Source organism: Gekko japonicus, unplaced genomic scaffold (assembly GCF_001447785.1).
Source record: "Gekko japonicus isolate JY-2015 unplaced genomic scaffold, Gekko_japonicus_V1.1 scaffold718, whole genome shotgun sequence".
Lineage (NCBI taxonomy): Eukaryota > Metazoa > Chordata > Lepidosauria > Squamata > Gekkonidae > Gekko > Gekko japonicus.
The window spans coordinates 241,687-257,310 of NW_015161425.1; the positions used below are offsets into that span (position 1 = coordinate 241,687).

Consider the following 15,624-nt stretch of genomic DNA (forward strand, 5'->3'; position numbering starts at 1 on the left):
TTTGCTGCTATAGGCTAACATGGATGTTATGCCAATAAGATATTTTTGGGGTATGTTTTCAGCTTGGGTAGATCCAGATGCACATCCCTATTGTAGAGCTTGAAGGATGTGCTTCCATGTATTATTTAGGTCTCTTGGTCCCAAAGATTCTACCTGCTTAATGTAAGCTCCTAATAGTGCCTAAATATTGAATCCTATTTTCTAAAGCAAGATTAAATGTGTTGCCCTGAGGGGAATTATCAGGTAGGCTTGCATGGATTCTGTTTTCTGAGCGGCTTTGTGATTCTAAATCTGGAAAATTAGATACTTGGCATTTTTTTTTACTGTCCATAGTAAATACAGTATTGCCCAAGACAAGTGGATTACAGTTTACAGTCAAAATATGGACTCCAGTTTCGGAGCTGGAGATCATAGCTATATTGTTAACCCTTGTGACTCTGTTTGCATATGACCAGTCGGTCTGTGAGCATTAATAAACTGAATGGAATAGAATATCAAATAACGATGGACCATTTTATAAATATTTTCTTTAAAGTTTAAGTATGCAGACAAAGATGAGCCTCAAAGCACAGCAAATTTCCAATCATCTTCTGTAACTTCATAACCTAAAGCTTGATCTCATTTACTAGTAAATTTAGAGGTTTTATAGACCTATATATCGAATAGTCAAAATCTGAAAAGTTTTAAAAACTATACGGGGGATATTTAACCCCCCCCAAAAGTAAAAGAGTCCCCTGTGCATGCGCACTTACCACTGTGAACTGTGGCAGATCCACACAGGGCTTGCTGCCATTGCTGCTTGGGGGGGGGGGAAGAAGCCGGGCAGGCGGCTGTGAGCAGCGCAGGGCTTGCCGCTGTTGCTGCTGTCAGTGGTGGCGGCAGCGGGGAGAGAAGCTTTGGCAGATCACCTGCGGCCGCCTCCTCCTCCTCTGTGTGAAGCTCCTGCTGCTTCAGTGGCCGGCCGGCCAGGACCTGTGGGGAATACTCCCCCCCCCCGCAAATATTGCAGGTCCCACCTCTTGTACAACACTACTAATAATTCCATAGAATTTGGAAAACACATGCTTTTAAGGCTGCACTAGTAAACCTTTAAATTCTTTAATTTGCCTCAGTTCTGGTCTTTCTGTAAAATCATTTTACAAGAGAACTCATTTGCAAGTATTCAAACCATGATATTTGACCATCACTATTTCTGCTTACACTATAAAGGAGATTACATTATTCTGATTTATCAAAGTCTTATTACAGTCCAATGTAGATTTTTCCCACATGTACGAAGATGCTAACTGAAACTTTTAATGTGCAAGTCTCTTGCTGCAGAAAATAGAGGCAAGACACCTGGAGAATTTTTTCTTATAATCATCCGTTATGATAAACAGATTATATATTATTGTGTTATCTTTTCTATATACTCTCTATCTAACACCTTTATCAACCCACAAAAAGGTTCTAAGTGGCATCTGAACAGCATTTTGCTCACTTACTAATTTTGACATGTTATTATCCAAATTTAATCAACCATTAATCCATACTAATTTAGCTGCATTTTTATATACTTTAATATTCAGAACACCTAGACCCCCTGAAATCCACATTGATCGAGCTACAAACCAGGCTACTTTAGGGTATTGGGGTTTTTTGATCCCCAGATTGGTGTAGTAGTGATTAAGTGCACGGACTCTAATCTGGGAGAGCTGGGTTTAATTCCCCACTCCTCCACTCGCAGCTGCTGGATGACATTGCATTCCACCTAGACCAGTGAATACCAAGGAGAGACATCAACAGGATGCCTAGAAACTTGATTTGAATTAAGTACTTTTTTAGCATTTCTGATTTATATGCTTCCCAGCACTCAGTCCTGACAGCTGCTTCACAGTTCTCCCGTTGGTGGAGGAGGGCGTCCATTATGTGTAGGTTATTCCAGCCATCTTCTCCAGCAGACAGCAACGTTGCTGTCTCCCAGGGACCCACTGGGGGATATAGGCAGAGCAGCCACGTGGTTCTTCATCTCCTCCTTTGAGAGGTTCTGCAAAGTAGACACACACACAACTTCTGATACTGTGTAGATAACGACTGCTAACAGCAGGTGATCCATGCAGCAAGACGTTGCCAGCTGGGATTTGTACACCGCTGTGAAGCATCCTACATAAAGGCACCATTTTGGGCTTGGCCAAAAATGGTCATGGAGAATGATTTGGCCTGCTCAGGTCATATCACTGTCTGGATCTGGGGCTGTGAACACCTTTCCTCTATACTTGGACTTTCTACTAAACTTCCTACTTCCTTTCCTTCTCTGATAAGTAGTGTTCATTAGCTAACTGAGAGGACTTCCACTGGAAGAAGTCTGTCACGGAATTAGGGCCTGGATTGAGCCTCAGTCCTCTGTTAAGCCTATTGTACTTTAATTTCTATAGTAAAGTATAATTGGATCTTTGGTTCTGTTTCCCAGGAGGCTTCAGGACTCTGCTAAGTGCTGTGGCCTTCTGGTACCAATAACCCTGTATGTGACTTTTGCCTTACATGACTTTTGCCTTTTGGAATGTTTATCCACTATTGAATTCTAAATAGATAGGGTATCTGTAACTAGTTTCCTTTACTTCTCTGAGTCACCCTAGCTTTCCCTGACTTACCTTGACTTTCCTGACCCCAGAGATAGAAAGAAAGGGCTGAGCTTTGTTGTGTACATCAGGTGTACGTCAGATACTTAGCAACAGACTTGCCTGACAGTTACATTCGCTCCTATGGATGGATAGAGGTACTTAATGTCTGAATTTAGCCTTGTTCGTTGTTGTATGCCAACCACCCTGCATTATAGGTCTTGGCGTTCGATTAATTTTGTATGCTGCATACCAGATTCTTATATGCTTTAAAGGGTTTGAAGTAAAATAAATAAGAGGTATTCTGAGGTTCTCTCTCTCTCTTGATGCAATTGGGAAGCCAGTTTTTCTCCCTCCCCAATGAACAAAATGGGCATGGGAGTCAATGAAAAGGTTCCTGCACTCCTCATTTCCCCAACGAAGTCCCATTTAACTTGGAGGAAGGCTTCAAATGATTAGTGCAGCGGTGGGATAAGGCTTCTAATGTGTTCTGTGCTCCACTATGTTTTGCTTACTTCTGGGGCTGGTATTTATATAACATCTACCACTACGTAGAAATGTTTCCATGTGGAAGACTTAAGAAGCACACTTGAAGTGTCAGGCTGTGTCCGTGTAATACACTCAAGGTTTATTACTCTTGACTCAAGTGAGGTTGTCCTCTCTTTTGCAGTGACCTTGTGAATGGGTTGGTGGCCTTAATGAACAGCAATGTCAGCAGTCCTGTTAACTTGGTAAGCGAACACTTTGCTTCCAGCTTTCTCCTTAGTGTGGATCGAAGTGGATGGAAAGGGCAGCAAAACAGTACCACAATCAAATTGGTGTTAAAGAATCCTTATTGTACTGTGCAGGTCTGTGGGCTACGGTCCTGCCTACTCTGCTGATTTTATTTGCTGCACACTTGTAATAAAAGATAGAAGTGAAACATTGAAGATGATTACCATTGAGAATCTGTTAACATCATTGTCTACAAAAACAGTAGTGTTTTCTGTTTCTGTGTCCTTCACATCCATTGACAACATTTCACAACTGGCTGTTGACATTTTCTTGTCAACTGTTATAGTAATGTGCTGCATCCCAAGCTTCTGTTGTCTGAAGGGGAAAAAGTTGCCTTAAGCTATCCGAAAATCATGTGTGTTTGGTGTTTACCATAGCTCTGAAATGAAGCATCACTTAGGAACGTAATTTATCCTTCTAGGTAGCATGTTACCAAAAAACCCTCACAATTCTTTCCAAAAAGTAAGACTGTTTCCTTTTTAATTAATCCTCATTGTATCCTTAGGGGAATCCAGAAGAGCATACTATCCTAGAATTTGCCCAGTTAATTAAAAAGCTAGTTGGTAAGTAAGAAGCATAATTACTTTTAAGCAAAGTCAAGCAGCCGTCTGTTGGCTGCCATCTTTTCCATCACGGCTCTGTGGAACGAGCTCCCTAAAAGAGGGGTAGGAGCGTCAGGCCTACCTGTATGCCAAAGCTTTTTGAGGAAGTCTGAATTGGTAGGCATCTTTTTTAAGAAGGGATGGGGAGAGATTTGGGCTTTGTTGCTTTATTTTTGCCTTTAAATGGGAAATGTTTTTAATCATTGTAAAGCTGTCTTCAACCACAAGGAAAGATGGGATATAAGTGTTTTAATACGTAAATAAAAATGTACATATCTCATACCTGCCTTTGCTGGTATATAGTGTTTGGATGGAATACTTGCAAACCATTCGGGGGACGGGTGTTGTTTTGTTAACCATAATGATAATAATGATGATGATTTGATGCAAACCATATCCAAAAAAGAGGAGGAGAAATGTACATGCCATTAAAGTGCTTTCCTATCTTAGATGCATTGTTAGGAGATCAGGCATTATGCGTACACTGGGCCTCTGTGGTTTGTTGACTTTGTATGTTGGATCTTAGCGATTGTGGAGCCTTTTATGCAGTCTCTTGGAATATCTGAGAATTAGGAGACATTAGGAATTATCTCACATGGCCTGTTCACAAAAACTGAAAATATAAAAATGAGCAAATAGTAACATTCCTGTGTGAATTTACAGGCAGTGGAAGTGAAATCCAGTTTCTGTCAGAAGCTCAAGATGATCCACAAAAAAGAAAGCCTGACATTAGGAAAGCCAAATTACTTCTCGGTTGGGAACCTGTGGTATGTATTGCTTGCATAGTATCACTATATATGATTTAGTCTCAAAATGTGGCAACATTAGTAGGTGAATATGCCTCTGTGCTCCTTATTGTCTATGTATGGCTGACCTAATGAACTGGTAAATGCACCACTTCCTCTGTAGGGTGAGATGGGGAGGAGCAGAGGGAAAATGTTGATGATACGGTGGCTTGGAATGGAAAATTGCCACCATTCTGCGGTTTACTTTATTATTTGTTCTTAATACAAATAGCAGGGTTAGTTAAATTCAGCGTGAATCAGCAGGGACTGTAAGAGCTAAAGTAATTTAGCAAATAGAACAAGGTTAGAGTCCAATGGCGCCTTTAAGACCAACAAAGTTTTGTTCAAGATGTGAGCTTTCGTGTGCACACTGAAGGATAAGATTTCCGTTTATTCTCCATGTGGCCCTAGCATTGCTCCCGTTGAGAGATTTATCACTCACCTGAGTAAGTCGAGAATCCAGTACATGGGACTCTGCCTTTTTGAACTTATTTGCTAGGCTCTGCCATGAGACCTTAGTACCCATTCTCCTCACAATAGCACTGCAACTAGAAAAGTTCATTTTTGTCCACATCTTTTTCTTTTGAATCCTAGCCTCATCTAGGGTCACATTTTCAGTGGAGGCCAATATAGTTTTGTAGTGTTGCTTCAGTGGAAGGGACAAGGATGTGTAACAACTCAGGCATACATACAAAATTACTTTATCGTCTAAGGTGGATAAACATTGATCAAGGCCTGCAAAAGCAGCATCATTTTTTAAAAAATCTTGTGCTGGTGAGGGATGTTAAAATCTAGAAATTTTGAACCATGGGGGAAAAATCTGTTTCTCCTCAAGGTATTTGGGCGTGGGTCTGGAAATGTTGGGAAAACGGAAATAAATGCAGTATTTTCCTATCAAATGACACTTCTTCTACTGATTGAACAATATAAAAGGTGTCATTTATAACTTAGAATGGGAAAGTGTACTATTTGACATTTAAAAAGTATAAATAATGAAGAAAATGTTCTATAATAAGAATTGTTATGTATATCTAGTACTTCAGAAGAACTTGCAAACTATTGCACCCTGTGCTAGCATAGCTCATGTATCTTTAATTTTAGCCATCTGAGAGGTAGGAAATATAAACGTTGAAGGTAGAAAACAAATTCTATAGTAGACAAGAGAGTATATTATTTGGACAGAAACTCTCTCATATCGCCATAATAAGTAGGGCTGCCGGCATGTTTGGATATTAAGCTAAATTGTAGAATCATAGAATCACGGAGTTGGAAGGAGCCATACAGGCCATCTAGGACCTGTTCAATGCAGGATTAACTTAGAGCATCCCCTGACAAGTGTTTGTCCAGCCGCTGCTTAAAGACAACCAGTAAGGGGGAGCTCACCACCTCCCTAGGCAGCTGATTCCACTGTTGCACAAATCTTACTGTAAAAAAGTTTTTCCCTGATATCCAGTCGGTACTTTCCCACCCTTAATTTAAACCCATTATTGTGATTCCTATTATCTGCTGCCAACAGGAACAGCTCCCTGCCCTCCTCTAAGTGACAGCCCTTCAGATACTTCAAGAGAGCAATCATGTCCCCCTCAGCCTCCTCTTCTCCAGACTACACATTCCCAAGTCCCTCAGCCTTTCCTCACAGGGCTTGGTCTCCAGGCCCCCAATCATCCTCGTTGCTCTCCTCTGCATCCGCTCCATTCTGTACACATCTTTTTTGAAGTGACATTGAAAACACTGAACACTTTAATAACATTATTTTTGCTTATGACTAATTGGTCTGTGAGCATGAATAATAAATGGAATGGAATAACATATTATTATAGCAAATTAATTGTTTCCAAAATTATTTTCATTTAAACAAAAAAGTTCTTCAAATTGTATGTTGTATATGTCTACTGTATAAGAGTTTTTCATTGGAAAAACTGAGGAAGTCCTCAATCTTTTGCATGCTGTGTATTTAGAATGAGTGAAATGCTTCGTGAGACCAGGCTTTTCCCGCTCAAGGTAGATTTTTTTTTAGTGTTTGTCCAGATTTTCCAGTTTTTCTGTTGGAAAAAATTGAAGAAATTGGCAGACTTTTCATGCTGTGCATTTGAGTGTATAAACCTTGCCACAAGAAGCATTTTACTCATATTAAGAGAGAATATTTCATAAGAGGGTTTTTTTTCAGTGCGTCCCCAGATTTTTCTAAATTTTCATCAGAAAAATTGGGGGAGTCTTACTTTAAAGGAGGAGGGGTATTTTTTCCTGATTCTCCCCTCCCCCTAGGGGTTTTCCAGGCCTTCACATCTCTATTCATCTCTATAGCGGTACCATCTCTTCATGAATGAAAAGCAGAATTCTGTACTGTTACTCATGGGACTTCCATTTTTCAGTGTTTGTGTAATTTGGTGCTTGAGTATGAAATTAGTATCTCGTTTCTCATATTGGCATATTTATGTAGTTTTGACACAGTCTCCTAGTTGTACTGGCTTGTTTTTAGGCTGTGCACTTTGTACTGCATATGCGGAGGGGGCGGGAGTACCATTGGTTCAAAAGGCTGAAAGTTCTACTGCTTTCAGTTTATTGAAATAAGTGTGTGACAATTCAGAGCATGAAACAATTGTAGGATGTTCCAGTGTGAGGAATTAAATGGCAACAGCCAAACCAGTCAGTTGGACCCAGCATACGTGTGTGTGTGTGTGTGTGTGTATACTGCTACCGAGTCATTCAGTATACACACACACTTGCAAAGCTGACTTATACTGAATCAGACTATTGGTTCATCAAAGTCAGAACTGTCTACTCAGACTGGCAGTGCTTCTCCAGGGCCTCAGGCAGAGAGGTCTTTCACATTACCCACTGCCTGGTCTTTTTAACTGGAGATGCCAGGGATTGAACCTGGGACCTTCAACATGCCAAGCAGATGCTCTGCTATTGAGCCACAGCCCCTCCCTGTGTAAGGATCTAGTGTTTTACTGAAACATGGAGGAGCCCCTTCACAATATTTTTTTGGGGGGAAATCACTATTCTTGGTCCATTAGCGAGCCCCATGTGCTGCAATACACCTGATTAGCAAAAAGCAGTTAAGTGGCAGATTTGGGCTCCAAAGACACTCTGGTAACCGGAGCTTGAGTGGCAAGCACCTCCCTGGCAGGGGTTAATCACAGGCCAGAATAGATGAGTTCTGACCTTCAGCTGATCATAGAAACTTGCCAGTTTTTTTTTAATCAGTAGAGCCTTCCTAAGCTCTTCAGTGTATGCCAGTTATCCCTGTGGAAGTTTCACTCTCCCACACTTTACTGCCAAGCTTTTGGGAGCAACTGCAGGTTCCAGCAATGCTGTGCAGAAGGGACTAGAGCACCTTGACTGAGATATTTTTACCAGTAGTCTTGTTCAACCCCATGTGCTTTAATTTGTTGAATAGATAAACGTAGTATCTCCAAACTGTGGTCATTAGTGGATTGGGAGAGCGTCAGTCCCACTCTGTCTTGGGGTTTCTATCCATTCACACAGCTTTCTCAGGAATGACCTCTGAAAAATATCTACAAGTAACTTGTTGAGGTATCCAAATGTATAATGGATTATGATTGCATCTGTTGCATATAACCGATTTGCGATATAGCTATGATGATGAAAGATTTCATGAGCAGAGGTGTTTTCACAGCTTCAACACTGAACAGCACTGTTCACTTGGCTTTATCTTATCTCTTTGGAAACAGGTCCCTTTGGAAGAAGGCTTAAATAAAGCAATTCATTACTTTCGCAAAGAACTGGAATATCAAGCAAATAATCAGTATATCCCTAAACCCAAACCTGCCAGGATAAAAAAAGGAAGAACCAGACATAACTAAAAACAAAAAACAAAACTACTAAGTTCAACAGGAAATAAATTCTGTATCTTACATTTGAGAAGGTGTAATTTGTCTTTTTTAAAAGAGACTTCAGGAACAGGTATCATGAAGAAGAAGAAAAAAAACTGGAATTTCACTCTGAAGCTTGCTTTAAAGAAGTGGATGTGCCTAAACAAGAAAACTGCAATCTTTGCCTTGCACTTTTTAAACCTGTCTTTTTATGTAAAATAGGGATAGACGCATCTTTTTTTTAGTATTCTCAAGTTTTATACCTTGCTGTGAGACTGTTTTGTTGTGACTGTCCTTGACAGTTTTATTTACTGGTTTCTTTGTGAAGCTGCAGATGAAATGACAAAATGCCAATTTATTTATAAAGCCGGTACTTTAAAGGAGAGATACTATGCATAAAGGGAAAAAAAGAAGCTTACAGTACTGTCAGGTGATTCAAAAACACTGGCATTTAGTATTAATAGAATTATAAAAATGCTGTATGAGAGCTTTATGTATTCTTTAAAACTTTCCTTTCAAATGTTTAGTTCTAGTTGCACACTTGAATTTGAAATATTTTCACGGACTATCATGGATAAATGCTATTTTAAATCACTACTGTGTTGTGCATATTCCAGGGAGAAAAAAAGTTAATGTATTATTGGTTACCAGTGGTTGAAGATGCTATTTTAATAAAATACTGAAACTTACAGGTGTCAATTTTTTAAGTAACATTTTTTCCTGGTTGGGGTGTATGCATCTGTCTGCCTCTGTGCATAATGCAATTATGTGAATAGTGATGCAAAAATACAAAAAGTATAAATGCCTGGCTTACTGATATTCTTCCCTCTTTGAATTGTTTGTTAATATCTTTTAAGAGCTATTACGTTGTATATGAAATAATTTCAGTGGCACAATCCAGCCCCAGGTAAACAGTATTAAGGCCCACTGAGATTGGTTAAGCACAGGCCTAAAGTTTCACACAAAGCTTTGCTCATGGCTAGAGGAGAAGCAGCAAAACAATTTTTGCTGTACTAGTAGACACATTCCCAGCATCCAGTCACATTGGTCTAAAGGCCAAAGTGGATAATACAATGTCCCCAAGACTTCTATGGATATGTGGCTTGGCTTCATTTTAAAACTTTATTTTTGAAACCACCACAGGAAAGAGATCCTGCTGGGGATCCTTGATAATGGCAACCGACGGGGGTGGGTGGGCAGGAGTCCCTCCTCCCCCGGTGCTGCGGGCCCCAGCAAGTACAACACCTCTATTGGCACAGTAAATTTAACATAATGTTTAGGGTCAATATATAAAATTAAAATCCATACATAGGTTAAAACATAGGAACATAGGATTATATAAGAATTAATTTATAACAGTTTAGATTTGGCTTTAAGAATTTCTTCCAAACATTTTGCAACTTCTCTAGTAATTTCTGCTACCGAGTCATTCAGTAAGAATCAACAATTGATTGCAATGTTCATAATTATCTGAGATAAATTTCCAACGATTTCTGACGCAAATTGTCAGTAAACTGACACTCAAGCATTATATTATGGTGCTGGATTGATTCAGGAAGGTTCGCTCCACAACTGCAAAGTCTCTCTCAAAAAAGGGGGTGGTTGATATTTCCCACAGAGAACATTGGAGGTGAATGCATTCATTCTAGCCAACATAAAAGCTCTACGTTGGAAAGGAATCTCAAGATCGTATAAGTAATGGGACATTATCCCAGGCCAGGTATATAAATGTAAAAAAGCAGGAGTGGTCCCCACCTAGATCAGCCCCTTGTAGCATTTTCCGAAGTAAAAAGCAAGCTCTAAAGTGACAGCATGTCCCCGTGGTAGACTCGCAGATATCGTATTGTCTAGTTTGGCCCTAAATTCCCATGAGGGCAGTGCTACCCTGTTCTATTTAAAGAAGTAAAACATTTTGGAATTTTGTTAAGTAATTCTTCCTGTTTATAAGAATTAATGTAGCCTTTATGGTTAGAATGTGGGAGGGTGTTTGCTGAGCCTCTGCTCAGTATCTTTTTCCCCTACCACTCAATCTATGTGAGCAGCATTGGTGGTACACTGGGGACCCAAAGCAGCTTACATCATTCTCCCTGCTTCCTTTGATCCTCACAACAACCCTGTGATGTAGGTTAGGCTGAGAAAGACTGATTGGCTCAAGGTCATCAGGCCTAAGTCTCCCAGGTCCTAGTCTTACACTTCAGTGTTCTGTGGATAGCCCAAGCTAACCTGATCCTGTCAGATCTCGGAAGCTAAGCCAGGTCAGCCTAGGCTAGTATTTGGAAGAGTGACCTCCAAGGAATAACAGGGTCGTGATGGAGAGGCAGGCAATGGCAAGCCACCTCTGAAACATCTCTTGTTTTATTAGCTCACCACTTAGTGGTAAATAACAATAATCGAATGATAAATAAAGAGCTAGAACTTCTCACAGCCAGACAATCTTAGGATTTCCTGGCTCTTCTACACACACACGGCCATACAATAATTACTTCAACCACTGCACCATGCTAGTGGTATAAGATTTAATGGGTTAGAGAAGCCAGTTTGGTGTAGTGGTTAACCTGTCAGATCTCGGAAGCTAAGCCAGGTCAGCCTAGGCTAGTATTTGGAAGAGTGACCTCCAAGGAATAACAGGGTCGTGATGGAGAGGCAGGCAATGGCAAGCCACCTCTGAAACATCTCTTGTTTTATTAGCTCACCACTTAGTGGTAAATAACAATAATCGAATGATAAATAAAGAGCTAGAACTTCTCACAGCCAGACAATCTTAGGATTTCCTGGCTCTTCTACACACACATGGCCATACAATAATTACTTCAGCCACTGCACCATGCTAGTGGTATAAGCTTTAATGGGTTAGAGAACTTCTTTATAGACATGGTCTAGGTAGCTCTGTTGCAGCAGAGGATAGTGTTTGCCACTCTGGATATTTGTAAGCAGAAGACTGAAGGACTGCTTTGGGTGTTGAACCAACCAGGCTTGTGGTGTTTTTGTAGTATAGGCATGCCTGTTGCCAGTAGTGGTGTGTTGAACAGGACTGGTACTTAAGAAAACTAAGTGGTGCTGGCTTTTGATAGGGGAAGTGAAGTTTGTGTATCCCTGTTCCTGTCTTTGCAAGTCATTAGCTTGGATTTCTCTCCCCCACCACAGCCCAAAATGCTGCTCCTGAGGGACAAAACTCCAACCCATTGTTTTTGTATAGGAGTTGTTTTGAAATGTTTATTATGTGAATAGATTCAGTTCATAGGAACACCCTTCAAGATCTAGGGATTTGAAATAGGACTGATGATTTGACATCCCTCAAAATCTGGGAATGCGAAATAGGACCGATTATTTTTATTACATCGATGAAATCAGTTTATTATGACACTTCAATTCTAACACATCTATATTGTGTGCTACTGAGTGTATATAAAAAGTAACATTACATTTTTCTCATTACGTTTAACAAGTCTTAACTCAAACTTGAAAAAGGGAGACCGTGAAGGAGGGAGGAGAGGTCCTGGTTACTCTTCAGGATGGTTCTTGATCAGAGAAGAGAATTCAGGGTTAATAATCATCATAGTTGACACTGGCTCCATGCCTGAAAGTGTGTGGGTTCCGTGGGCCAATAGGAGCATCTTCATCGTAGTGGTGGTGGTAATAACCACCATAATATTCATGGCCACTCCGTCCTAGGTTTGACCAATAGGAGACATCATCTTCAAATTTCTGTATGCAAGAAAAGAGAAATAAGGGGCAGTTACGTAAAAGTGCCAGCCTTAAAATGTTTATACTCTCTCCTCCAAGAACAGTAGCTGCTTCCTGTGGGCACACACTGTTTAAAACAGTGAAGACTGTTTAAAACACCTTTGTATGTATTCATATCCTGCCTTTCCCTTGTGTATAATTCCAAATTAAAACAAACAATAAAACCCCATTTAAGCACCCTCCCCAAGAAAATGCCTGGAGCTTAGAGGCCATTAAAAGCCTTCATCTTACAGTGCCTCCTAAAAATCTTTTAAGGGTGGTGCCCTCTTACCACCTCAGAAAGCCCATTCCACAAGATGGGAACCTCTGGTGAAAGAGACTGAACTCTGGTAGATACCAAGAGGGCATAAGCATGTGAACAACCAGGAGATAGAAGTCAGAGGATCACAAGTGACGCATACAGATGTCTTGATTTTTATTCACAATGAAGGATAATATTTCACCAGTCACTTTTTGTTGTTGTTCAGTCGCACAGTCGAGTCTGACTCTTCGCGACCCCATGGACCAGATCACGCTAGCCCTTCCGGACTTCCGCCGTCCTCTGAAGTTGGCTCAATTTCATGTTCGTTGCATCTATGACACTGTCTAACCATCTCATCCTTTGCCGTCCCCGTCTTCTTTGACCTTCAATCTTTCCCAGCATCAGGGTCTTCTCCAGTGAGTGCTCCCTTCTCATTGGGTGGCCAAAGTATTTGAGCTTCAGTTTCATTATCTGGCCTTCCAGGGAACAGTCAGGGTTGATTTCTGTTAGGATTGACTGATTTGATCTTAATGGAGCTTCAGAAAAATGATTAGACACCAGCACAACACTTGATCAGTTTCTGCATTTGAAAGTGGAAGCCAAAGGCTGTGCTGACTTCTGTCATGTACATGAAGACCATGCTGGCACATACAAGTTCTACTTGGCTATCAGTGATTACAAGGTTAGCATTTTATATATTTTGCACTGCATTCACATTAAGCAAGCATTTCTGTTTCAATGTATTTTCTGTATTGGTTGACTATTGTAACATTTCTTGACATGAAAAGCAAAGAATAAGCTATAACAAGTGACCAGTTCAAAACTTTAGTTGTGCCTTTGATGCCGTACGAAGACTCCAAACGTTCGTTCATGTTTTGCCTTGAAATTGGTACCTCAATAAAATGCTATCTAACCTACATTGCAAACTCTCAAAATGTATTATTCAAAAATATATCTGTGTTGCCTTTCCAATGCCCAGAGTGATTTCTAGGATCAGCAATAAAAGCAGACAGCAGATATATATATATTAAAAAATCCATAAGCAAAAGGAGTTTGTACAAGGGTTTTTCTGCTGTCTGTGGCATGTTTGGTTTGTGAGCCACAAGCCTTCAGAAACTTTTAGGTGCCAAACAACCCAGTTCAGCTTGTGTGCCGTAGAACGCCTCCCCCCACCCCCACATACTAGAGATACCAAACTCGCAGGGGATCTCTGGCTGACTCTCTTCTTCCTGTCCTCTAAGTTTGCTGGTGATTGGATTTAAAGGATTCAAGTTACGGCCCCCGAAGAAGGTGCCCCCAGGAAAGTACTTTCTGGGAAAATGACAGGCGCAGGTTCAGGAGTGTATAGAATGGACCCTGTGGAAGCTAAAGACATCAAACTCACAGGGGACCTCCCCCTGATTCTGCTCTACATGCTCTTCAAGTTATGTTGCTTTGAAGTTTGGTAAATATTTTTGATTGAATGGAGACAGTCTTTCTGGAAATGTTTCCATTCATGAACTGCCACAAACCACTTGAAAGTTCATGGAAAGTTCATGCCAGTTGACCTGCCACAAACTTCAGTTTGTGAACCACGAACTAGCCAAAATTCATCATGAACTTTAGTTCGTGCCCATCCCTAGATATTTATATTTCTTACTGATTATATTAGACTCAGATTAAGTACAAAAGACCACTCTTCTAGACTATGTCCACAGATATGTCAAAGGAAAAAAAAACACCATTTCAAAACTATGTGGCCATATGACCTGTAATGTTTATGATTCTCTCCTTAATGTTTAAACTGAAATGTTTGTTGTGACTTACAGCTTCATCAAAGCCCAAGTAAAGGAACTGCTGGTACCACTGCTGTACATCAGGTTGACTCCTGTCCCAAAGCTGGCGTTTCTGGCGTTTCAGGCTGCTTAAGAACTCTTTAGCCTTATCTTCTTTGACTGACACGTCTCCCTTAGCTGGAACTGAGGCTGGGATGAGAATAAGAAAACACACATTATTATTATTCCAAAGGTTGCTCACGGTACATGAACACACAAACACATGAAGGCGTTGCCGCTACTTGGCCATGTTGGCTTGGATCCACCAGCAATTTCCATTGAGGGAGGGATTTCCATTGAAAGCCTGTAGGTTTCTCACCTCCTTCCTCCCACTGTGGTCCCAAATGCTGCTCCTGTGACCAAGGAGGACGCCCAGAGCAGCATAAGGAGGAAGCTGGAGGTCCGCAGTAGGAGGGGGAATTGGCAAAAATCCCTTCCCCTCAATTCTCTGCTGGACACAACCTTATGTCAATCACATACTTCAGATAAAAAGATGGGAGACCCTGAATAAGCAACATCACAACCATGGTATGCATATTTATGCAAGCTATGAAGACAATATTGAAGTTAACATCCTGTCTGTACCAGCACAATGATATCTCTGAATGTATCACAAATTCTTATAGTGCTATCCTGAGAACACCTTCCTGAAAGTAAGCCCCATTTAAAGGTTTCCCTGTATAAGGGTCAAGAAGCGACAGTTAGAACAGGATATGAAACAACTGATTGGTTTAGCATAGGAAAAGGAGTACGACAAGGATGTATATTGTCCCCTTGCTTATTTAATTTATATGCAGAGTACATCATGCAAAATGCCAGCCTGGATGATTCAGAAGCCGGAATTAAGATTGCTGGGAAAAACATCAACAATCTCAGATATGCAGACAATATCACTCTAATGACAGAAAGGGGAACTAAAGAGCCTCTTGCTAAGTGTGAAAGACGAGAGCGCAAAGGTTGGCTTGAAAATCAACATAAAAACTAAGATGATGGCATCCGGCCGTATCACACCTTGGCAAATGGAAGGGGAAGTCGTGGAAGCAGTGACAGACTTCACGTTCCTGGGATCCAAGATCACTGCAGATGGTGACTGCAGCCATGAAATTAAAAGATGCCTGCTCCTTGGGAGGAAAGCGATGGCAAACCTTGACAGCATAATAAAAAGTAGAGACATCACCCTGCCAACAAAAGTCCATATTGTCAAAGCGATGGTATTCCCAGTAGTACT

The 15,624-nt window shown here is 40.7% G+C and overlaps 2 protein-coding genes across 3 annotated transcripts in view; one reads left to right on the forward strand and one right to left on the reverse strand.

Annotated features, from left to right (window-relative positions):
• Positions 1-9,538, forward strand: part of UXS1 (UDP-glucuronate decarboxylase 1) — a 47,843-nt gene extending 38,305 nt beyond the window's left edge. The window contains exons 12-15 of the mRNA XM_015428547.1: positions 3,268-3,328; positions 3,877-3,934; positions 4,637-4,740; positions 8,457-9,538. Coding sequence (XP_015284033.1) covers positions 3,268-3,328; positions 3,877-3,934; positions 4,637-4,740; positions 8,457-8,588 — 355 coding nt within the window. The 3' untranslated portion in view covers positions 8,589-9,538. The remainder of the gene's footprint in view (positions 1-3,267; positions 3,329-3,876; positions 3,935-4,636; positions 4,741-8,456) is intronic.
• A 2,385-nt stretch (positions 9,539-11,923) lies between these two features.
• The window catches only part of LOC107125150 (chromosome unknown open reading frame, human C2orf40), a 26,277-nt gene continuing 22,576 nt past the window's right edge, over positions 11,924-15,624 (reverse strand). For both annotated transcript variants that reach the window (XM_015428607.1, XM_015428613.1), the window contains 2 exons: positions 14,389-14,546; positions 11,924-12,302 (listed from right to left, as the gene is read on the reverse strand). In XM_015428607.1, coding sequence (XP_015284093.1) covers positions 12,141-12,302; positions 14,389-14,546 — 320 coding nt within the window. In that variant the 3' untranslated portion in view covers positions 11,924-12,140. The remainder of the gene's footprint in view (positions 12,303-14,388; positions 14,547-15,624) is intronic.